Source organism: Choloepus didactylus, chromosome 1 (assembly GCF_015220235.1).
Source record: "Choloepus didactylus isolate mChoDid1 chromosome 1, mChoDid1.pri, whole genome shotgun sequence".
Classification (NCBI taxonomy): domain Eukaryota; kingdom Metazoa; phylum Chordata; class Mammalia; order Pilosa; family Megalonychidae; genus Choloepus; species Choloepus didactylus.
The window spans coordinates 1,360,468-1,384,583 of NC_051307.1; the positions used below are offsets into that span (position 1 = coordinate 1,360,468).

General features: G+C 63.1%; 1 protein-coding gene across 1 annotated transcript in view; it reads right to left on the reverse strand.

Moving 5' to 3' along the window:
• The window catches only part of COL18A1 (collagen type XVIII alpha 1 chain), a 97,781-nt gene extending 74,787 nt beyond the window's left edge, over positions 1-22,994 (reverse strand). Inside the window, exons 1-2 of the mRNA XM_037830216.1 lie at positions 22,860-22,994; positions 22,674-22,768 (exon numbers count right to left, since the gene is read on the reverse strand). Of these exons, the coding sequence (XP_037686144.1) occupies positions 22,674-22,768; positions 22,860-22,870 (106 nt within the window). The 5' untranslated portion in view covers positions 22,871-22,994. The remainder of the gene's footprint in view (positions 1-22,673; positions 22,769-22,859) is intronic.
• Between the last annotated feature and the right edge of the window lie 1,122 nt (positions 22,995-24,116).

A 24,116-nucleotide genomic window follows, 5' to 3' on the forward strand; every position in this document is an offset into this window, starting at 1 on the left:
GGAGAGAGGGTGGGGTGCTCAGTATACAGCAGGCGCCCAGTGAACAGGAGAGAGGGAGAAGTTCCCAGCATACAGCAAGTGCTCAATGGACAGCAGAGAGGGAGGGGTGCCTGGCATACAGCAGGCACTCAGTGGATGGGAGAGAGGGAGTGGGGCCTGGCATACAGCAGGTGCTCAGTGGACAGGAGAGAAGGAGAAGTTCCTGGCATACAGTAGGTGCTCAATGGACGGGAGAGAGGGTGGGGTGATCAGCATACAGCAGGAGCTCAGTGGAGGGGCGAGATGTGGCGGGCTGTGCCTTCCCGGGGCACTGTGCACGCAGGGCCCTGCCCTCCCACCCCAGTGAGCTGGATCCGGCCCCAGGAGCTCAGGGAGCCGCAGGGAAGGGGCTGTTCGCGGGGAGGACCGAGGGGGTGAGGTGGGCGGGGCCACGAGGGGCGGGGCAATGAGGTGAAAATAGGGCAGGTCCTCGGGGAGGTGTGGCCAGGAGGACGCAGGACGGCAAGGAGGCGGGGCCACATGGAGGGCGGGGCCACAGGGTGTGGCCAAGGGGGCGTGGCCGCATGCGCTGGGAGCCTGAGCCCCGCGCTGTGTCCAGCACCTGTGCTTGGTCTGGGGCCGGCGGGATAAGGGGGGGCGGGGAAGTGACCTCCTGCCCTGGGGCCCTCAGTGGGAAGCGGGGCTGGCAGCAGAAGCATCCCCTGGCGTCTACTTTCCTTCCCAGGCTTTCCAGGGACCCTCCAGTGGCCCCGCGGCCCCTCACCAGTACTCTGCTTTGTTCCTGCAGGTCACAGGGACGCTGCTTGCCCCCGGATGGCCGGGAGGGTGGCCCAGGCCCCTGCGCCCACGTGACCCGGAGGCTGCCGGCAAGGAGGCCTTATCTGACTTGGAGCTGCCGGAGGACAGCCCGGGGTCTGTGGGGTCTGTGGCCGTCAGAGGCCCCTGGAGATGTGGCTGGTGCCCAGGAGCAGCAGCCCTGGGACGCAGCAGGGGGTCTGAGGCTGAGAGAGCCAGCCCGCACCCCTGGGCTTCCAGCAGCTTCCATGCCGCCCTTCCACCCACCTGCTCTGTACCCAGACCGGGGCACCAGGTGCAATCCCCAAGCCCGAGTCTGGGCAGCCCCGGCCGCAGCCCCGGCCCCCTGCTTGGCGCTCACGGGTGCTCCCCACCTAAGATGGCTCTGCTTCTCCCAGCACGCGTGTGCTGCTTCCTCAGAGGGCCCAGAGGGGCCGGACCCCCAGCCCCCTCCCCCGCCCTGCTGAGCGCTGACAGAGAGAGAGGGCAGTGGAGGGCCGGGCAGCCCCGGGGACGCACACTCGCCTCCTCTGGGGTCTGCCCTCCTCCCGCCCCTGCGAGCTCCGCGCTCTGGGGCTGCTCAGCCTCCAAAAGGGCACGTGCAGACGGTCTCTCAGGCACAGCGGGCACCTGTCTCCTCGAAGAGGCTGCAGTCCCCATCCAGGGACGCCTCAACGGTTTAGAAACCCCAGTGGAATATTATTCAGCCCCAGAAAGGAATGTCGCTCTGACACGCGCCGCGGCATGGGCGACCCTTGGAGACCTGTTGAGGGAAATACGCAGACACAGCAGACCCCGCGCTGCTTCCACTGCTGGCGCCCAGTGGCCCAGAGACAGGGCACAGGTTAGAGGCTGCCAGGTGCTGGGGGGAGGCGGGCCTTGGGGGCGATGAGAACGTTCTGGAACTAGATAGTGGTGACAGCTGCACAGCCTCATGAATGTACTAAATGCCAGTCTACAGTGCACTGTAAAAGGCAGAATTTCATATTCTGTGAGTTCATCTCAATTTTTACCCCACTGTCCCTGGGCCTACGGGACACAGAGCGTGTGACTCGCATGGGGTCCTGTGGGTCACTGACCTCACTGCTCTGCCTGGGCCGCGCCCCATCACCATCTACCCTTCAGGCCGGCCAAGGGCTGCCCCCTCCTCCCCACCCAAGTCCACCTGCCCCCACAGGGGGCTCAGCCAGGCTCTGAGGCCGCCCAAACCCAGTTCCCGAAGCATTTCATACTCAAGGCCCACAGCCACCCTCACCCACTCTCTCCACCCCAGGGAGGGACATGTGGGGGTGCAGTCACTGAGGGCTGCATGGAGGAGGTGTCACTGACGGCTCGACAGGTGTGGGAAGTCCCACCGGGAGACCTGGGCCTGCTCAGCACTGCGGCCTCTGGGACAGCTTCCCCTCAGAGCACAGTCTCCGGAAAGGGCCTTTGCTAGAAGCATCCACCGCCCACTCAGTTCCTCCCAAGAGGTGCTAGCCGCCTTCCCGAGGCCACACACCCCCACAGCGTCCAACCCTGGGCCTGTGCTCCCCTCAGCGAGGTCCCCAGAGGCCATGGCCAGTCCATGGGAGCCACCTCGGCCAGGGCACGGAGCGGGCTCGGGAGGCCAAAAGGCCCTCCATGGTCCCGTGAGGGAAGGGTGCAACCGGGCCCTACCCACAGAAGGGAAAGCAAACACATGTCCACACGCTCACCGCAGGGCCCGGCTCCTTGCCTGTGCTCAGGGGGCCTTGGCGGTGCCACCTCTCCACGAATCCCTCCCGTCACCACCACATGTCCCAACACGAGGCCGGGCCAGGTGGTCAGGGGCCGGCTCGGTGCTGGGCAGGAGGCGGCCTGCCCGGGCCACAGCCCACGGCTTTGGCACACGCAGGGCAGCAGGCCCAGGCCATGCAGGGTGGGGAGGGGAGCTGGGGGACCACAGTGAGGTCCAGAGCAGGGTGCCTGGTCTCCGGGGTCCCCACCAGGGCTGTGGCCACAGGGAGGGCAGGCTGCCCAGCTCCTTGGGGGGAAGTCAAGTGCATGTAGGAACGTGACCGGCCGTGGGGAGGGAGGATGATGCTGTGGTTTAAAAGCGCTGGAAGGAAAACAGCACAAGATGGAGGCAGATAAAGGAGGGCGCTCAGAATGCTCTTGGGAGGCTCGACCGCTGGCCGCTCCCAGCGCCCCCGGGGCAACGTGTCCCCACTGGCCAGCACCTTCGGGCTCCTGGGAGAGGGGGCGTCCATCGCTTTTAAAGTGGAGAAACCCTGCCCGGCCTGGGAGGGAGGCGGAGTCAGGAATGCTCTACTCTTTTAGGAACAGTTCGGCACCTCCTTTTCCTAGGCAGGAATGTGGGGCTCAGCGAGGCAGGGTGACCTCATCCCCAGGCCCTCAACCTCTAGGCTGGGTCCCATCTGCAAGCCACGGTGGCTGGGGGACCCCAGGACAGCCCTGGAGCAGGGGTGTCTGCAGGGCATGGGGTTCCACTGAGCCGGAACAGGAGACAACAGAACAAAACGCGCCCACAGCGAGTCCTTAAAGCCGGGACACCCCAGCACCACCCAGAGCCGGGCGCCCCCTCCTCCTGTCACAGCCCAGTGCTCGCGGCACCCGACACAGTGCAGAACTTCCAGTGCGGCAGGGTCTGTGCCTGAAGTCCAGCCAGAAAAACACTTAGTCTGGGGGTGCCCTCCCCCAGTTTCCCTTCTGGAAAGACCCACTGCCCAGAGGGGACACAGCCAGCAGGTGGCCCGGCCTTGGCAGCAGAGCCCCCACGGCTCCCACGGATGGGGGGAGCCCCTTGGAGCTGCAGCGCCCCTTTCCCGGGCCAGGAGAGCAGCAAGTGCTCAACAGGGGTCTCTGCACCGAGCTGGGCATGTGTCCACCACCAGGACCCCTCACCCAGGGGCTCCATTTAGCCTTCCATCTGGAAGGTTCCTCTGCCGCAGCGACCTCCCAGCTGGCACAGCGGCCCTTTCCCTGTGGGTCTGCCGCCCCCACCCCAGGGCCATGGAGCTGCTCCTCTCACCATCCCCAAGGCCTTCCCCAGATTCCCATTCACAATGCGGGTGGGAGGTCCTGGGCCGGGGGCTGGGTGCCCTGGGTGAGGCTGCAGGCCCCGCCCAGGTCCCCGAGGTTGTCATGAGCAGTCACGGGGGCTCGTCCTCAGAACCCCGGGGTGAGCCAGGAGCCCGGCTGGCACAGCCCATCGGCGCTGGGCCCTGGACGAGGACCCCCGAGCCTTCCAAAGGTGGGCGGAGGCGGCCTGGGGCGTTAACACTCAACATGGGGTGGGAAAACTCATCCAGCCGCTGCCCAGGCGACTCGGGGCTGCACGGGCTGGGACTCAGGGCAGGCTGGCAGAGGCCGCCAGGCCCAGGCAGCGAGGACGGAGCCCCTGGCCCCACAGACGCACACAGGAATCAGGAGGAGGCTGAACTCCACCAGGATGTCAAACGACCCCCCGGCCCCCCTAACCCAGACGGGCAGGGATGAGGGCCGGCCTCCCCGCTGTCCCGGATGTGGCCTCCAATCTGGGAGATGTGCCTCACACCCTTTTCCTCCTCCAGTCACCGGAATCCATTTTGCAAGGAAATAGGGGATGATGGAAGTTCTCGGAAGGCTCTCCCAGCTGAGCAAAAGCAAGTAATAAATTTTAAGGAACTGGCTGAACAGTCTAAATGCAAGTGAGCATTTTAAATTCTCTTAAGCTCAATGACGTAATTTCCATCTCATTTCATACGGCACGCTCTCCAGATAAGGAAGAAGTTGCAGTGATAGCTGGTCACACTTAAACCTTCTGGAACCTCGAGTGAGGGTTTCCTGCAGAACAGCCCCGGGCTCTGCCCTTGCCCAGTGCCCCGAGTTGGGACGCGCTGGTGCTGGGGGAAGCCCAAACCCGCCTCGCCTTCCTCCCTTCTGCCACTCACCCCCACCCCTCCATCCGCCAAGGGCCAGGGCTCACAAGACGACAGCACACACGGGTGCTGAGGGCCCTTCCCGTGTCCCTCTGGACCCCTGCCCTGTCCTGCCGTCACTCCCACGTGCATCTGTTCTGTGCTTGCCGTGTCTCCATGGCAACAGTGAGGGGAGTCGGGCAGAGACCCCCCCCAGGCCAGCCGTGGCCAGACGGGGAAGGAGAAGTCACTTGGCTTCCCATTCCCAACCCTTCTTTTCTATTCCTGGCACTCGACATCCAAGAGGGAGGCCACTGGGCCCCGGCTCGAGGGTCGTGCTCTTCTGCACCGTCACCGAAAACTGTGAGGCCTGCCCCCGGGAACCCCCAGCACCCCAGTCCAAATCCTAGTGACTGCACCTCGGTCTCCCGAGACTGGACTGCGTGATCTCAATCAGATGGTGGTGGACGCGAGAGTTCATGAACCTTTGTAAAACCCTTGCTCAAAACCCGCCCACCCATCCACCTGTCCGTTCATCTACCTGCCTATCCTCCATCCAGCCATCCACCTATCTGCCCTCCATCTATCCATCTGCCCATCCATCCTCCATCCATCACCTGAGAAGCATTTATTGAGCACCTGCTGTGTGCCAGGCACAATATCAGGCACCAAGAAAGATTCAAAGAAAAATCAGTTTCAGCTCTGCACAGGGAACGCAGCCTTGCCCGGGAGGATGGCAGATGGGCATCAACATCGGGCATAAGTGCCGGGGGGAAGGACTGCAGGCGAGTGACCCTGGGGTGGGGTGTGCCGGGCTGGGAAGAGGAGGAAGGCGTCCCAGCCAGGGAGAGCGTGTGCAGACCTCAAAGGGGAGGAGGCTCCTGGCTCACGGAGCTTCCAGCAGCGATAGGGACGGCCACGCCCTGGCTCCTTCAGCCCTCAAACCTCCTTCTCCAGCTGGAGATGCTGACGCAGGGGCCGCCTGGGCTGCTCCCGGGAGGGCACATCCGCAAAGCAGCCACGGAGGGCCCCGTGGGGTCCGCAGCCCCTTCCCTCCAGGCAGGCATGGAGGATGGACCACGGGACGGGTTGGGACGTGACCAGCTGAGCCAACCCCTCCTGGCTCTCCAGGGGGCCACAGCCTAGGGACCCCTCCACAGGGTCTCCAAACAGGCAGGTGAGGGGCCCTGTGTCTCCAGGAAGAAGGGCTGTGAGCAGGGCTGGAAAGCAGCAGGAGGGAAAACAGAAAGTGCGGGAGGGGCTGGGGGAGCCAGGGCAGGTTCCAGAGGGTCGGGGTTCACTCAAGTCAAAAGCTCCAGAGGAGCCTGGGTGTGTCTGCGCATGAATGAGTGAGTGTGTGTGAGTGTGTCTGAGTGTGTACGTGCGTGTGTGCTGCGCGTGCCGGGTGTGGGAGGGGTCCCAGCTGAAGGCCACCCCACCCAGCAACACATGGCCCTCCCGCATCCATCGTCACAGCCGCGGGGACCCCGCTGCTCCGAGGCCTGGAGAGACACCGACAGGGCCCCTGCTGCCCTGAGAGCCCTCTCGGGCCTCCACCCGCTGGCCACCTCGTCCCCCAGGCCGTGGCGAGGGTCCCGTGCATGGAAGTCACCCGTGCGTGCCCACCTTGCGGGGATGTGCGCCATGGGGGCAGCTGCGTTCACGCTACAGCCCAGCCACCCCCGCCTCCCAGCCCCTCCAGCTCGTCCGGGGAAAAGGCAGGTGAGGGGCTTGCGGAAATGACCAATTTAAGAAACGGAGGATGAAAGTTTCCCAATCAAGTTACTACTGCGATAAGCCAAGTAGAAGAGAACCCAGTTTTTCATTCTGAGCCGTTTTCGGATGTGCTGACTGCAGACGAGTGTCACCCTCCGTGAGCAGACGGTCTGGCAGGCAGCAGACAGCGAGCTTCGGGTCCAAACCCCACAGAGGCCGGTAACGTCCCCCAAGGCGGCAGCGTGTGGCGAGAAGCTCCCATGGGTGCGCCTCGCCTCCCTGGGTGGGGCTGGGGGCCGTGGAGGCCACGTGGGGTTGCCAAAGGGTGGAGGCCGCCTGGTTCCCGGGACCCTCGGAACCACCTCGAACTCGGAGGGTGCGACGTGCGTGTCTGGTGCTAGTGGGGCAGCCGGGACCCCCGTCCCCGCAGCATGGCCTGCCTGGCCCGGCCCCTCATCCCCACTGTCCTCACCGTCCCTGCACAGCCAGGCTGCGCTCGGTCCCCTCTGCTCCTCCCCAGGCCGCTGCCGCTCGCCTGCGTCGGACACGCAGCCCTGGGAAGGGGCACGGCCCGCTCCGGAAGGCTCCTCACGCAACACAGCGGGCCCTTGGCAAGGAGCACCAAGTGCCCAGAACACGATTTACATTCTCGAAATGGCAGCAGTGAGGACGGCAGGGGAACCCTCACGAAGGGCTGCAAGCAGCTCCAGGCAAAACCCATCTCGCTGAGAGCCCCGCCTGTGCTCTGTCCGTCTGTCCTCAGGGAGCCTGGAGAGTGATGAGGGGACATGGTGCTGGCACCGACTATCCTAGAGCACTGTAGGGACCCGTGTCACCCACTGGGGGCCGGAGCCTCCCTCTGGGGTGGGGGTGGGAGTGGGGGTGGGCACAGCCAGAGGATGGAGGGCAGAGGAGCCGGGGGTCAGGAAGGATCAGCCGAGCCCAGGGGGAGCCAGGCAGGTGCCTACACTGGACCCCAACTCACACGGACCCCCAGGCCTTCCACGGCCCCCAAGGCTCCCCATGGCCCCCCACAGCCCCCACAGCCCCCACAGTCCCTCACAGCTCCCAAGCCCCCCCACAGCCCCTCACGGCCCCCACAACCTCCCAGGCTTCTCTGCCACCCCAGAAGGTCCTGCTCCTCTACCAGGTCTGGGGAGCAGGAGGTGACCCTGCACCCTCACCCGAGCCTGGGGACACTGCGGCTACACCGGCTTCCACCCTGCTGCCAGGACCCGGGCTGAGGAGGACACACAGCCGCGCAGGTCAGTGTGGAGATGGCACGACCCCCGCCCCCCGGTTCAGGACATCGGCCGCTACGAGCTGAGAGCACGAGTCAAGGGGGTTTGCGGTGGCTGGTGAGTCCGGCCTGGCCTCTGAGACCCTCCTCCATGGGACTGTGGGGGCCGCACAGCCTCTGCCGGTGCCCGCTCTCCCCTCCCGCCATGGCTGGCCTGCGCAGGACCCACATGGGGCACCGCGGCCACAGCACACCCTGTGCACGGGAAAACCATCCTGGAGCGGAGCCTGCGTCATGGCCATGTCACCTCATGTCCCGTTTTATTTTTGTCCAGAAGCTAAATTTTCATTCTTGTTTGTACCATAAAGGGATCGAAATCCCTTCAATTCTAGAGTGAGGACACCCCGGGCCTGGCCCCCAGGCTGCCTGAAGTTCTCGGTCTCGGGTGGCACAGCTGCCCTCCTCTAACCCCGGAACGCGGATGACCATCCCAGGTGCCTCTGGGCAGGGGCCTGTGGGGCCTGCGGGGCTGAGTGGACGGGAATTTACTTCCAGCTCCACGGAGGCCTGGACCGTGTGGGTGTTCAGATGCTGCATGTGCCGGTTTGAGTGTATTGTGTCCCCCAAATGCCATTATCTTTGTGGTCTTGTGTGGGGCAGGCGTTTTGGTGCTGGTTGGATTTGCTTGGAATGTGCCCCACCCAGCTGTGGGTGATGATTCTGATGAGATGTTCCCATGGAGGTGTGGCCCCGCCCATTCGGGGTGGGCCTTGATCGGTGGAGCCATATAAAACATGCTGACTCAAAGACTGAACAGAGTGCAGCTGTGAGTGACGTTTTGAAGAGGTGCAAGCTTGCTAGAGAGGAACGTCCTGGGAGAAAGCCGTTTTGAGGCCAGAGCTTTGGAGCAGATGCCAGCTGCCTTTCTAGCTAGCAGAGGTTTTCTGGACTCCATTGGCCATCCTCCGGTGAGGGTACCCGATTGCTGGTGTGTTACCTTGGACGCTTGGTGGCCTTAAGACTGTAACTGTGTAGTGAAATAAACCCCCGTTTTATAAAAGCCTATTCATCTCTGGTGTTTTGCATTCTGCAGCATTAGCAAACTAGGACACCGCATGTGCATTTGTGTTGGCCTGGCATGATTTGGAAAAAAGAAGTTGTTTTAAAAGTCTTGAAAAATTGAAACACCACGAGGCAGCTCCAGTCCCTTCTCGAAACAAGGCACCCAGCGAGGCTCGGGGAGGGTCCCTGCGTCCTTGGGTTCCTGCCTTCCTGGCTCTTACCCGAGACGCCCGATACAGCCACTGAGAGGCCCTTGTGAGGGAGGAAGGGAAAGTCCGGGCCAGTCTCCACTGCACCCGGGCAGCGGGCACCCAGCTGGGCCCCGGGGCACGGCACTCCCCTCTACAGGCGCCCTCTGCACCTAACCGGCCTCCGCTCAGCGGGACGATCCCCCGATCTGCACGTCAGCCTCGGGGGACGCAGGGAAGAGCCTCCGGGCCATCCCTCTCCACCTTCCAGGGTCCCGAGGGCACCCGCAGGCTCACCAGACAGCAGACCAGGCCATTTTCCTGGGGGACGGAGCCTGAGACCCAGGCACCCCTGTCCTGCAAGGGAGCCCCAGGCCTCCCCAGCACCCACCTCTTCCCCCAGGGCCCGGCACAAGCTGAAGAAAGAGCCGGGCTGGCAGGTGGCTGAGGCCCGCACGCCCCACCCCGCCCAAGCCAGGTAAGCCTCTGCCACCCACCTTCGAGCACCAGACGATGCCGCAGAGAAAACAGATCCCAGAACAGAAAGGAGAAAAGACCTCCGGGAGAGACCGAGCCACACTCTGGGGCCTTGCGAGGGTCCCCAGGCCCCTGGGGAAGGGCCTGGTGGTCAGCTCAGGGGTGTGTGTGGGGAGCTTGGTGGTCAGCAGTGGTGTCAGAGCTGGGGTCCTCAGGGTGAGCCTGTCCTGGCAGTGTACGCCAATGGTGCCTTCCCACCTCCCTGAGGGATGGCAGGGCGAGCTGGCTGTGGGTCCCGGTCCTCTAGGCCTGGGGTCTCGGCCCATCCCGGCCTGGGCCTGCAGCCGACTCCACCGTTCTCAGTGGGGGCCTCGAGCAGGGGTCCCCACCTCTCCAGGCCTGTCCGTGAAATGGGGACAGAGCCACAGGCCCGCGCAGGTGAGTGACCCTCGGATCCACTTCAACACAGAGAACGCAGTAACGCCTCCACAAATGAGGGGGACACTGTCTGTGTCAAATGGAAAAGGGGGCAGCAGGGAGGGAGGTGGTCTCCCCAGGCTCCTGAGCCCCCAGATCGTCAGGTTTGGGTGTGGGAAAGTGGCCGGCAGGCGTCGGGACGCCCCACAGCCTTGTCCTCAGTGCTGCCCTTGGAGGTCACGCCCCGAGCCCACATTTTCTACACAGTGACCAGCCAGGAAAAAAAAAAAACAAGCCCATTCTCACCACTCAGAAAAGCCCCTCACAGAAAGCAAACCAAGGAGCTAGAATTGCCTCCCCTCAGAAGAGTGGAAGTGCAATCAGCTGCATCCGATCACCTAAAAATTTACACACCAGACTCCGCATGTGACGGGCTTCGTAAGCCACAGGGCACTGCGTGAGCGTCCCCACTTCCAGGAGGGACACGAGCTCGTGAATCGGGAAAATGGGACACGAGTGAACGGAGGTGAGTGTTGGGGGGTGGGGGCCTCGGGGGGCAGCGCGACCTCGCTTCACCCCGTGATCAGCTGTGAGTGGTTTACTCTCCAGTTGGGACTCGAACGCCAAACATGTGCTGTTATCCCCCGCTGCGGGTGGAGGCTGAGGCTCGGACCCCAGGACGGCAGGCGGGGAGAGCGCATCGCCGCTCGAGCATCAGGCCCCGACCCAATCCCCAGCGCTTCCAGATTTGGGCACAGATAGCACCCAGCCCCCCCCCATGCCACCCTGTACCCACCCCAGCCACCCGCCCCCACGCCTCCCATCAGGACCCCTGGGGGGGATGACACCTCTATCTGACAAACGGCCCAGCCTTGGTGAGGTTTGCAGGCTGCGCCATCCCCTGGCCAAGTTTACCCTGCGGGCGAGTGCCCGGGCTGGCTGCCCGACCCCAGGCTCATGAGCCGCCCGCAGCTGCCCCCGACCCCAGACCAGCTTGTCACTGCAGACCCTTAGAGGGGACGCCGGGGGGGCCTGCCCCTCTCACGGGCAAGGTGGGAAGCCGAGCCGAGCTCTCACCCGAGCTGGCCGTACCCCCACCCGGACGCTGATGGCTTCTGCCAAACATGTGAGCACCCAGAAAAGGCCCCCACTGCAAAGCACAGGCAAACACCCGGCACACGGGGCCGTCATCCAGTGAGCAGATGCACGACCTACCGGAAAAGTTCCCAGGGCACCTCCTCACAGGTTTCCCTAGTAAACCGAGTCGGTTCATGAACTCACACCTGCCGCTGCGTCTCTCGGCCTCCGGGGTAACCGCGGGCTGCCACGCACTCGCTCGTTCAACAAGCGCCGTCGGGGGCTTTCCTGCTCGGCGCACAGACGGTCGGCTTTATTCTACAAAAACCTCGGCCAACAGGCACGTGAAAAGCTGCTCAACGTCGCTGGTCACTGGGGAAACGCAAATCAAAGCCCCAAGGAGATGCCTTTTCACACCCACTAGGATGGCTATTATTTTAAAACTGGAAAATCGCAAGCACCGGTGAGGATGCAGAAAAACTGGAGCCCCTGCGGGCTGCTGGTGAGAAGGTGAAGGCCGCCTCTGTGGAAAGCAGTTGGGCAGTTCCTGGAAAACTGAAACATAGTTACCATGCGGCCTGGAAATCACGCTTCTTGGTATTACCCAAGAGGAACGGGAAGAGGTGTTCAAACAAAAACTTGTGCGTGAATGTTTGTAGCAGCCTCATTCCCAAAAGCCAAAAGGACAAACAACCCAAAGGTGCATCAGCTCATGAGCGGAGAAACTAAATGTGCTCCATCCAGACAACCCAACATTGTTCAGCCGTAAAGAGGAATGAAGTCCTGACACAGGCTACGACTCGGACGAACCTTGGAGACATCAAGCGCCGTGAAATAAGCCAGACACAAAAGGGCAGAAGTTGTTTGGTTCCAGTTACAAGAATTGTCCAGAATAGGCAAATCCGTGGAGACCAAAAGGAGATCGGTGGTTGCCAGGGGCTGGGGAGGGGGTTCCCTGCGTTGGTTGTGCACGAGTGTGAATGTGCTAAAAGCCACTGAAGTGCTACAGTTGATATTACGTTGTGTGAATTTCACCTCAATTTTAACCAAAACAATCTTTCTAAAAACCGCACGCTCCCTGCAGGAGTAAACACCACCCGCCACTGGCCACCAGCCCCCCCACCCGGGGCGTCAGGCTAATCGGCACTTCTAGGAATTTGGGCCCCAGGTGCCGGTTCTCGTGGGTCATTGCTTGATCTCTGGGCAGCACCATGTTGGCCACTGCAGGTGGCACACTGATCACGAGGTCCTGCCCAGCATCCTTGGTGTCCTGCGGCCAGGAACCCTGACGGCCGCCTGCCCCGGGGCCCCTCTTGTTTGCGTGGGGGTCTCCTCGGAAGGGGCAGGTCCATGCCCACATTTCCCTCGCTGTCCCCTCCCACGTGGCCACACCTGCCCTCCAAGCTCACCGTGGCCCGAGACAAATGGCCGGGAGCCCAGTGGCCCTTGGTCAGCTCCCCCTGCTGCCCGGCAGACCCTGGGAGGACACGCTGGGCCTGGGAAGAGGAGGCTAAACTAAAGTTCTTCGAGTTTCCTGAGGCCGAGGCCCCTCTGTAACGTCTCCACAGAGATCCCACAGGCTGCACGGCGACAGGCTAGTCGTGGGGGTCTTGGGGGGCAGTTCCTGAGGGCCCTACCAGGGCGAGGCAGGTATCAGGACCAGAGAGCAAAGTGGAGGCACAGCCACCATCTGGTCTCCCCGAGGCCCTTCCCTGCACTCTCGCTGGGCCACCCCGACCGCAGACACAGTGAGTTTCCTTCCTGAGGGGCCATGTGTGGCTGCTGTCATGCTGGAGCAGGTGGGCTGGGGTGGCAGCCCGGGAGGCAGACCCCACACGCCGCGGCCGGCTCTGCTCTCCAAGGGGCCCCGGACCCGCCGCGGGGCCGTCGTCACAGGGTGGCTGGTGGGGGGAGCGGAGTGGGCAGCGGTCACTGCTTGTGTCCCCCTGAGCCCTACAGGGAGGTGGCCCAGGCCTGCTTGGAAGGAGGCCGAGGGATGGGTGGTTTTTCCCGCTGTTTCCAGACCTTGGGTAGTGCTCCGGACGCTTTCACTACGTAAACTTATGAACGAAAACCTGGGCTGGGCCCAAATCCTGAGGAAGGAGGCTGATTTCAGCCAGAAAATGGGAAGGTCCCAGCTGCCCGAGGGGACCGGAGTCCCCAGACAAACTGTGTCCCCCAGGCACTGTGGGGAGACAGGGCCGAGGGGACCCCAGACCCACCGGGAGAGGGTGCATGGGAGCCCCCCAGCGAGGGCAGGGGACGCAAGCAGCCATGGGGCCAGATGACACACAGAGCGACAGTGGGACGGTGAAGAAGGTGGGAAAGTATAGGGGCACATCTGGGCCCAGAAAGAACCTGCATGGACGAGCTCTGTCCACTGGGCACCTGCCCCCCTGAACCCCCACACACCTGCCCGGAACCCTTCAATTCTCCATTCCTGGGAAAGCTGCCTTTCCAAACCCTTAGGCCACACTTTAGGGGGAAGGAGGTGTCTGAGTCAGGAGCCCCGGAGCCCTTGTGTCAGCGCTCCAGGGGCAAAGGGTGAGGGGCTGCCGGACACCCGAGCGGCAGGTTAGCCGGTGGGGGATGAGGAGCTTTCCTTCCCTCTGGGTGACAGGCTGAGGTGGGGAGAACAGAGAGGAAGCCAAACAGTTTCCTTTGACCACATCTGGCTAAGACAGGGCTGCCACCCCACCGAGCCCAGAGGGGTCTGCTGGCTGGAAAGCCCACTTGACCAGAGGACAAGGGCCCCGACCCCCCAGGTTTCCCCAAAACCACTGGGAATCGGAGCAGACTCTACAAAGCTACGGCCGCCCCATAACAAAGCGCAGCCAGCAAAGGACAGTAGCAGGCCCCCCGGGGCCACGCAGAGGGGACGTGTGCAGACTACGGGGGCTCACAGGGTGCCCTGGGCTGGGGCACATGGGAGTTGGGGAGCCCGGGCCTTTCCAATAGAAATTATTATCAGCCAGCTCAGCTCATGGCCAAGGAAGAAACAGCAAACCACATCACAGCCTCCTGGCCCTGTTGTCACAGCCCCCTGCACGGGCTGCAGTGGTGAATCAGGGGAGCAGGGAGAGAGGGCCCCCCTCTTCGCAGGTCTCTCCTGAACTGGAACCAGGGCCAGTGCAGGGTGCTCTCTGCCCACTGGGCACAGTGGAGTGGCCTGTCCATGCCTACCACCCGCACCCACCCCATGCCCCCCCACCCTTACCTGGCCCCATCCGCACCCATGCCACACAGGACTAGCTGTGTCTGCTCCCCAGTCCCCTCTCCAGGCCCTGTCCTGGCGTCGGAGATGGTGCCGGCTCCGTCACGGCATCCCGGAGCCCAGTGGGGGGCTGCCCAGCAGGTTCTTGGAGGGACTCAGCACAGGAAGCTGGCGTAGGTACTAGCTCCCTACGGGCCGGCCACAGGCACCCCAGGGCCCGCTGTGCAGTTTTGCCCACGAGGATCCACTGGGCCCCACTCAGGTCAGAGGCCGAGGTGGAGGCGAGTGGCTGGGCCGGGCCCCGCAGGACTGGGTTGACTCTGTGGCCCGGGCTCTTCACCCTTAGTAAAGCCACAGCCCGGCGGCGACCAGCTGCCTCCCAGCTGAATCCACGGTTGGCTTCTGCCAGAACGCGCTCAGAGATCCTCACCCACAAGGGCAGAGAAGGGAGGACATCGGTGTGAGCCCCCCAGGGTGTGCCGGCTGCAGGGCCACAGGCCTCCGCTCGCGGAATCCTCACCACCCCTCGCCTTCCCTATGGGGTGAGGAACAAACAGAGGTTCCGGCAGGCCGTGTGGCTGCCCAGCGTGTGACCGGGCCCGAGCTCAGCCCGTCCCTCATCGTCCCACCTCTAAAGGCACAGATAAAAATGGAAAAAAAAAACCCCACCATAAACCAAAAAGCACAGACCTCCAAGCTTTAAACATACCATACCCTAAACCGATAGGCTGAACAAAAGGAGAGAAACGTGCAACCAGGATGCGCAAGAGCTGCTGCTAATGGGCGTGGGGCCTCGCGGGGAGACCACAGCAATGGAGAAATGGGGGTGCGCAGACGGCAGCCGCACCCCCGCCCGCCAGCCAGTCACAGAGAGCACAGCTCTAGCGCTTTCCCGCTTGCCAAATGGGCAAGGTTTTGTGAGCGACCTGGTGGCTTGGGCTGCTCTTCCAGAGGCACACACCCCCCTCCCCGGCCTGCAGATAGACCCCAGACCCCACTGGAGCACCCTTCACCCGCTCGGATGATGCTCCTTGTCCCAGCGTCCCTGGGCCCCCAGCACACCGGCCCCGGCACACACCCTCATGTTTACCCTCCTGTGTCTGGGGCGGGCCGGGCACCTTGCACACAGCAGGTGCTCAGAAGTGCTCATACGCAAAGGGAGGTCGATGGCTGGATGGACAGAGGCCAGGGGGCCAGTCGGCCTTCCCCCCACTCTCAGCCCGGGACCAGGGAGGAACGGCCTCCCAAATTCTCTGCCTGCGGCCTCTGCAGCTTTGTGTGCAAAAGTCACGGACACTAGCTCTGCAAGGTTGATGGGCTCCCCCTGGCCGGGCCCCTGTACCCGCCCCGCTCCCCCCAGCAAGGTGGGGTCAGGCCCTTCCCGCCTGCGCCGGCCAAGCAGCAGGGGCTGTCATGTGGATCAAAGCGACTCCTTCCAAGCAAAGACCCTGCTTTGCTACAGGGAAACCTGGAGGAAAGGCCTTCTCCCCCATCCTCAAGGCCACGGGCGTTTCCGGGTTCACTGCCTGCAGAGGTGCATCCAGCTGCGGCCACCGAGTGGCTGAGTGGCCAGCTCTGCCCATCCAGTGCCCAGGATGGAGAGAAGCTTCACCGGGGAGCTGACAGGATGGTTAAACCACTGCCAAGACACCCCTGGGGATGGGGGGCAGGGCAGCCTCTGGCACTGCTTTCATATTGGTTCAAGTTACCCCAAAATAGAGGCATCCCCACCTCCCCTGGGCCGGGCCTGTGCTGGCAGGCTCCTTGCAGGCACGGGGGACCCAGCTGCCAAAACCCAATCCCATCCAAAAAGGTCATTGAGCGGGGATCTGGGCAGGGGGACCCCGCTGTGGGCATCTGAATCCACTCAGTGGAATGGCACAAAAATGCATAAATGAGTATTTCAAACCAAAAATACAGGAGAAAGGAGGGAAGGATATAAAGGGTGTGGGGTATCTGCAGAAACAGAATCCAGCTCCGACAAGCCCCCTGGTCACGCAGTTCCCGGCCCACCCTCGGAGCCCTTGGCCTGGTCTGGTGTCCCTTCCACGGTCAGCCCGGCCCCTCCTGGCCTTCTGGGTGCCCCTGCCCCGCCCTGCCTGGTCCCAGAACCCACCACGACGTGAAATCACCCACAGCCTGGCCCGCCTGCCAGCCCGAGATTCTGGAAAGCCGTCCTGGGCCTGCGGAAGGTTCCTGCTCCTGGGGCTCCAGCTGAAGACAGCTGGATGCGCCCTGCTGGGCCTGCCTGGGCCGGGGAGCCGGGAGGGAGGGGACGACCCGCAGGCCGCAGCAGGCAGCCCAGACACCGCGCCCCGCGGCTCCAAATTCAACCTGACTCAGCGCAGCCGGGATCAAAAGCGCCCGCTGAGGGCTCTGCAGCCGCCGGGGCCAACTTAAAGCATCAGCCCACGGGGCTGCTGGTGCTGCGCCCCCATTCCCCACAGCAAGGCGCAGAGCTGCGAAGAAACCCGGCAGAGCTGCTCCCCTTCTCCCAGGCAGGCCCGGGCAGGGCGTCAGCGACAGGGTACAGTGTAAAGACACAACAGGTTGTGGGAGTGTACGATGGGTGATATATGTACGGATGAGAGAAAGACACAGACACCGAGAGGCAGAAAGACCATGTGACACGTAAAGATACAATGTATTATGTCAAGACAGTGTATCATGAAAATACGCACTGAATGATATAAAGATACAATGTAAAATAGAGACAGTATGTGACATAATGATATGTATCAGGTAAAGAAACAATGTATGAGTGTGTAATTTACGGTGTAAAGATATGTATGACAAAGACACAATGTGTTATAGAAAGATACAACGCATGATGTAGAGAGACAGCCTGTCGCGGGGGGGCGGAGCTGCGCCTGCCCGGGGACTGGGGGCCATGAGCTGGGTGATGGCCGGCTCGGAGGGGCCCGTGTTCAGCCACCGGACTCAGAGCACAGCCCGCCCCGGTCGTTGTGCTGCCTCGGCAGGGCCCAGGCCCACGCTGAGCCCCTGGCGCTGGCTCCTTCCAAGACTGGCGGAGGTGGGGCTGTCTCGGAGGCTGGATCATTCCGGGGGGAGCCCGGGCCCGGCCAAGGACGAGTCCCGGAGCTGCAGCCAGAGGCCACGCGGTCCACAGAAGCCATCAAGGAGCACGCTGCAGGTGCTCAAACTGCACCGTTCCCCTCACCTCCCAGGGCGCTGCATTTCAAATGGCAGCAAATCCAATCATCTTACAAACCAGCCAGACGTATATTTTCATTTTCCCTAAACATTACCACCCTGTCACCAACATCTGCAAGATTTGGGAAATTTTACACATTGTGTCCTCTGACATCCACCTCCTGCCCAACTGACACCAGAAACATTGTACATTCCAGCTTAGCCAGATTTGTTCTCTGGCAAGGGGCCTGCCACTGTGACGTGGTTTACCTTGTTCTCTCGCAGGTAAGAGCTGGCAGAGCCCAGGCCCAAGAGCAGGATGAGAGGCAGCCCTCACGGGCGCCCTGAGGTGATCCCGTCTCCACCAGGGCTCCCCAGCCACCCCGCCTGAGCAGCCCCCACGGTCACAGAGGCCATGCCCTCACCGGTGCACCCTGAGAGGAGGACGCTTGCTGGAGGGAGACCCAGAAGACCTGGGTTTGCCTGGCTCCATCACCCACCAGCCATGAGGTCCTGGAAAGTTCCCACCTCTCCAGGCCCTGGTCCCCATCTAGAAAAGGCAAGGTGGGAGGAGATGGTCTCTAAGGTGCTCGCCGTTGCCAGGCCCTGGGGGAGACATGGAGACCTTTGGGGTGGGGCCTCTACAGCACCCTCCTGAGAAGCAGCCGGGCCACCCGCGCCACCAGACGGCCAAGCAGAGAGGACATCATGGGGGCTCTGCCCTCCGGACCACAGCTTCCCCTCCCAGCCCAGCCCAGTGCCTGCCATCTGCCTCTGCGGCCCTGGAGCACTCCTCTGGGCAGTGCTGCCACTACGCCAGGGGACACAGAGGCTGGACACCATGCACAGGACCTTCCTGCCCTCCCCTGGCCCAGACAACCAAACCTTTCCAACAGTCAGGACAAAGAGAGATGTAGGTGTTTGGGGCCAAAAGAGAGTGTATGTGTGTGCACATGCACATGTGTGCAAGCAGTGCATATGTGTGTATTCTTGTGTGCATGCACGTGCATGTCTGTGTGCACATGTGTGCATGTGTGTATTCTTGTGTGCATCTGTGTGTCCCCTGGCCCAGACAACCAAAACTTTCCAACCCTCAGGACAAAGAGAGAACTAGGTGTTTTGGGCCAAAAAAGAGAGTGTATGTGTGTGCAAGTGCCTGTGTGCATGTGGTACATATGTATGTCTATGTGCACATGTGTACACATGTTTGTATTCTTCTGTGCATGCATGTGCATGTCTCTGGGCACATGTATGTATTCCTGTGTGTATCCATGTATGCTTGTGTGTTCACGCACATGCATGTGTATGTCTGTGTGCACATGTGTATTCATGTGAGCTTCTGTGCGCATGCATGTGCACATGTATGCCTGTGTGCAGGTGTGTCTGTGTGCATGCATATGCATATGTGTATTCTTGTGTCTGTGCACACGTGTGCATGTGTATGTCTGTGGGCACGTGTGTCTGTGTGCAAACATGTGTATTCTTATGTTCGTCTCTGTGTTTATACACGTGCATGTGTATTTTCTAAAGCCAGGCCAGGAACTCTCTGGCATGCTCCTGGCACACGGGTGCCTCGCCTCCACCCCAGCAACCCACAGTCTGTGCACAGACACAGATGAGTTACACTCCTTCTAGGTTTCCTTGCTCAGGCCTTGCCCCCTCTCCTCCTTTTGAAGGAAAACAGGAGTACCTGAAAAACAAGTTTTGCTGAAATTCAAAACTATCTTGTGAGGTCTGGCTCTGCAGGTGAGCCCGCGGTCCCTGCTGTCGGTCGGGGTGCTTGGCGACCAGCCTTCTCCTGCAAACAGTCACGTCCTTGGGCAAGCCCTTTCCCGTTGGCCCCAGTCTGACGTCCCCGGGTAGCCTGAGCACCTCCAAGGGACAGACACCCACTGGCAGCCACCCCTGCAGGCCCATTGTTGGGGTGGGTGGCCCCAGGGCTGAGGGCAGGGTCCCCAGCTTGAGGCAACCAGGCTGGCAATGCAGGAGCACCGCGGGGTCTGTGCTGACCCTGGACCGGGTCACGTCCTGGCAGTGAGGGGGGGCAGCAGGCACAGGTCCTCTGGGGGGGTGGGGCCGGGCTCAGCTGAGCCCAGGGCAGAGCTGTGGGTGGGAGGACCCGGGTGGCCCCTCAGTCGACTAAATCACCCACTGAACAAAACCTCCAGGGGGTCTGCTGACACTCGAGCTCAAGTGAATCCACCAAGTCCCAACAAGGGACAGGAAGGTCCAGGTGACCCCATGGCACCTCACGCTGGCATGGCAGGGATGCTGGCATTTATTTCCTTCGCCTGAAAATAAATGTGAGGGAGGGGTTGCCACTGTCTGAGAACACATCCTAAACCCAAGGCCCACTGCAGGGCTCGTACGCCAGGGCTTTCACACTGCAGGGTTTGCAGACCAGGGCTTGCACACCAGGGCCCAGGTGCTGGGAGACAATTGTCCACCTTTAGAGAAAAGGCATTTAGGGCAACAGATGAGCTCAAAGGCCTTTAATTTTAAGCCTCATAAAGACGGAAAGACCCATTACCCCCACTTTGCAAATGAAAGGCCTGATCAGACAGAGTAAGGCTGCCTATGCTGAGAACTGGGGACCCTGCAGGGAGAGATAGTCTCCCCCACCAACCAGGGCTTCCCTTACCCGTGGGAGGGACGTGGGGGTGGCTGTTCAGTGAATTACAGCCTCCTGCCTGCTAGCGTGGCAGGGACACTGGGGCCCCTGACACGCGTGTCCACCTGGCAAATGGGACAGGAGAGAGCTGAGCCAGCCCAGTGCCGGGAGGGCTCCAACCTTGTGGGGTCCTTGGGAAGGTTCCACAAGAGAACCTGGGGGTCCTGGCACCCCCATGTTACAACAGCAGGAGGGACACATGGAGTGTCAGGCAGGAAGACGATAGGGACCCCCGACCATTCCGGAAATCCACAGACACACTGCACTGGGGGACCCAGAGGGCATCCTCCCACATTTATTGGGGAGCCTGGTCTGCAGAGTGGAGCCGCCCCCGGTATGGGTGACGGCAGCCATCAGGGAACACCCTGGGGGACCACCTCACTGTCACAGATCCACAGGATGGACCCGAGCCTCCCGCATGACGACCGGGAAACTGAGGCCAAGAGAATCTGGGCCCCTGGATCAGGCGCCATTGGTCCGACCCCCGGGGAGGCCTCGTGGGCCCAGATGCTCTTTCGAGGGCTCTGAAAGTGGGAGCCACTCGCCCCAGATCCTCGGGTGTGTGATTAAGGGGGGGGACGACACACGCACAAAGTGCTGCTCAAGAGTCACAGTGCGGGCCCCAACCCCGAACCTCGAAACTAAAAAGCCAAAGGATGCCTCTGCCAGTGCAGCAGACACAGAGACCGGGAAAAAGCCGTCATTTTTGGTTAGAAAAGTGTGCAAATTAGCAAACTGGGCCTCAAGCCTTTGCTTCCTAAGGGTGGTTTTGCAGGTTTCTAGGACAAATCACTGTTTATTGGGCCCCGTTCGTCGGGGTTTCACACGCATTAGCTCTTCTCCCAGCAATGCCAGGAGGGGCCAAATTACTCTCCCACTATAAGTCCGTTTCAAGGGGACTGAGAAACAGTGACTCAGCCGGAATTCCTGGCAGGAGCTGGAGCCGGGGTGGGGGGCTGGGGGCTCCCTGGGGGAGGGGTGGGGGGAGCACTCAAGCCCACACTGAGCCCGCTTCCTGCCTTAATCTCCAGTGATAGAGAAAGCCACATTCCATCGCAGACGCCACGGAGGGGGCCTTCCCGTCCCAGGGGGCTGGAGACGGCGGCAAAACCCCCTCCCCACGGCCACAGGCCTGGGACCGAGGACGGAGCCGATGTGCACTGCTTATTCACAGCTCTCCCTGCAGCCCGCATGGACGCCACACTTAATCCTTAGATTTCAGGACTTCACATCACCAAAGCTCCCTGGCAGACTCTTTTTCATGTTATTTTTCTACCCCCAGGATAGAAACCAACAGCCTTCACCTCCTCTCTCCCTAACCATACGACTCCTCAAGCTGGGGACCGGGCTCCCTGTGCCTGCACTTCTCTGTATCTCGTGACCATAACAGAGGCTTTGATTTTACAAATCTTGGCGTGTGCAGCAAGACTGACGCCCTGGCCTGTCCCTCCGGGCACCCAGTGGCCACGTGGAGGCGGTCAGCGGGGCACTCCGAAGTGGCCCTCAGGTGGCCGGTTAGGATAAGCCTCTCCCCTAACGCATCTCTCAGGTTCAGCAGGTTGCGATGCTCAGCTCTCCCCAGGTAACAGGGCTCTGCCCAGCAGGCCACCAGAGGTGGTTTTCTGAAGGGCTGTTTATAAGGTTCTTTAAAAGGTCTCTGCTGTCATTTAACCTGGTGACCAAGCTGATTGGAAACAACCAACTTCCCTCCATTCATTTTCTCTGTCTGGCCACCTGTGGCCAGCAGGTGTGCCCAGCCAGGAGGGCTCACAGTTGACTTCTGCTTTCCTTCCAACCCAGAAGAGGGCTGGTTTACTTCCACCTGTGAGAACAACCCTTGGGGCCTGAGGAGAAGAGGGACCAGAGGGTGTGGCTGGAAAAGGCTTGGCAGAAGCTGATGGCAAAGGAAGTTTAAAAAGGGGTCCCAAGAGAGCGAGCCTGGCAAGGGCCCCACTCCCCTGCTGCTTACGGCCGGCACGAGAAGAGAGGCCGGGCCAGGCCGGCGCACCGCGCGCTCGGGGCATTGTTCTCGGGAGGGGCGCGCTCGGCTCATCAAAGGGGACCAAGCGGAACCCGACACCGCTGCGGGCGCAGGGGCAGGGCGACGCACAAAGGCCTGGGGAGATCTGTGGAGTTTGCCTCCAAGTTTGGGAACTCCACGCTGACGGCCGCTCTCCCCGTCTTCCCCGGAGACCCGCAGGGGCCGCCCGGTGGTCGTTCCCAGGACCCTCTTGGGTCGCTCGGGGAGCGCAGCGAGAGGCCGGCGCGACGCCAAGTGACGGCGACTCAGGCCCAGCGGCCGGTCCCCGGCGCCCTCGGAGCACGCGTGGAGCGGCCACCACCAGGACCACGGCCCCAGCCCACGGCCCCGCTGGCCCCTGACGGCAGCCTGGCCTCGAGCTCACCAGCTTCCCCGCGCAACCGCCGAGATCCGGTCACAACTTCGCGAAACTCCGGGACGCCGGCGGCCTCGCACTCCTCCCCGCCCGGCCCGCACCCGACCCCGCGCGCGCCGAGTTGGCGCGAAGTCCCCGCGGCCGAGGAATGAATGGCCGGCGGGACTGCGGGGCTCGAACACCTCCCGGCGGCCACTTGCGGGAGCGTGGGCCGGGCCGGGGTCGCCGCCTCCGGGGCTCCGAGCTCGACAGCGCCGGCACCATCGCAGCCGGGGACCGGCCGGGGACCCGCCCAAGGGCGGCGGGCAGCGAGGGGGCACTCCGCGGCGACCTTTCGCGGCCCGCCGAGGCCCGGGCTGGGGTCGCACGCGGGGTTCGGGTCCTACCTGGCTCCGCAGAAGCCGCGCCGACGCCAAGCAGCAGAACCAGGAGCGCGAGCTCCTCCAGCGGGCGCCGCCGCCGCCGCCGCAGCCGGGGCCACCTGCGCGCGAGAAGCCACAGGTCAGGGCGCCGCGCGTCCCGGGCCCGCCCCGGCCTCCCGCACGTCCCCGGCCGCCCCGCGCGGCCCTCACCTCGGTGCCATGCTCGGCGCGGGCCTCTCGTCTCGCCGCGGGATGCTGCGCCCTCCGCTCGGCCCGCAGCTCCGGCCGCTGCTGCCGGGGTGGGCAAGTCTGGGCGCCGGGGCGGGGCCGGGGCGGGCCGGGCGGGCCGGGGGCGGTCCCGGGACTCGGGGACCCGCCGTAGCGCCCTCGCGCGGCCGCCGGGCTGGACCTTTCCCCGCCCCCAGCGCGAGGTGGGCCCGTGCGCCCGGACCCGGTGGTCCCGGACGGGTCCGCGCCTCAACCGCGGGGCGGAGGCCGGGGCAGCCCCGGGTACAGCGCGGCGTGGGCGGGCGCGGAAGGCGCACAGGCGCGCTTTGGTCCCGGGCAGTGTCGGCTGCCGCCCCCGCAAGAGGAGGCGTCCCGGGGCCCCGAGTCCGGAGGGGACGGCGGCAGACGGGCGATCTGAACAAAGATCTTTCCCGCCAGGGGACCGCAGGCGGCGGCGGGGGAAGCGGGCCTGTCCCCACCCCGGCCGGCCCCCGGGTCCGGGGCTGCAGCTCCGCCAGGAACCCCTGTTCCTGTTGGGCCCACCGTCCGCCCCTCCAAGCCTCGGTGGTCACCCCCGCGCGCCCCACCTCTCCCGCCAGCGTTCCAGGGGGGCTGTTTTCCTCGCAGTGGTCCCTGCGCCTGAGGGAGGGGGAGCAGTCAGGCCGCCTGGCTGGGTCCCAGAAGTGGCAGGGAGACGGGCAGCCCCCTCCCCCCAGGAGCTGCTCCTGCCCCCTAGGAGCGCCCCCTCCCTCCTGGAGGCCCAGCTCCTGCGGCAGCCCCCGACCTCCTGCTGGTTATTGCTGCCCCCTCCCCCGTTTCCATTTTCTCGGCCACTTTCTCCTCCGCCCCCCACCGACCTTAGGCCTGTGCCCCTCCACACTGCCTCCTGCAGGTGGATCCCCACAGCTGCCTGCCATCGAGGACCCACCCCTCCATGTGCAGGAAAAGGGTGTGGGAGGCATGACTCTTGGCTTCCTCCAAGCCCTCACTGCTCTGTGCCGTTCCCTCCATCCCTCTGCCCCTTCCCAGGGAGACCACCTCCTGCTGGACCATGGAGCGGTGGCCACACCTCGTGGACTCTTGGTTCCCTACGAATCTCCCCTGCCCGTCCCTCCACGTGTGGGACCGGTCACTCCCTGAGGCCAGCCCTGGTTGGATGTGCCAACGCTGCCCCACCCCTACCCCCAGTCCTGGCATTTTGCCATCCACGCCCCTCCAGGCCTGCCCACTCCTGCCCTA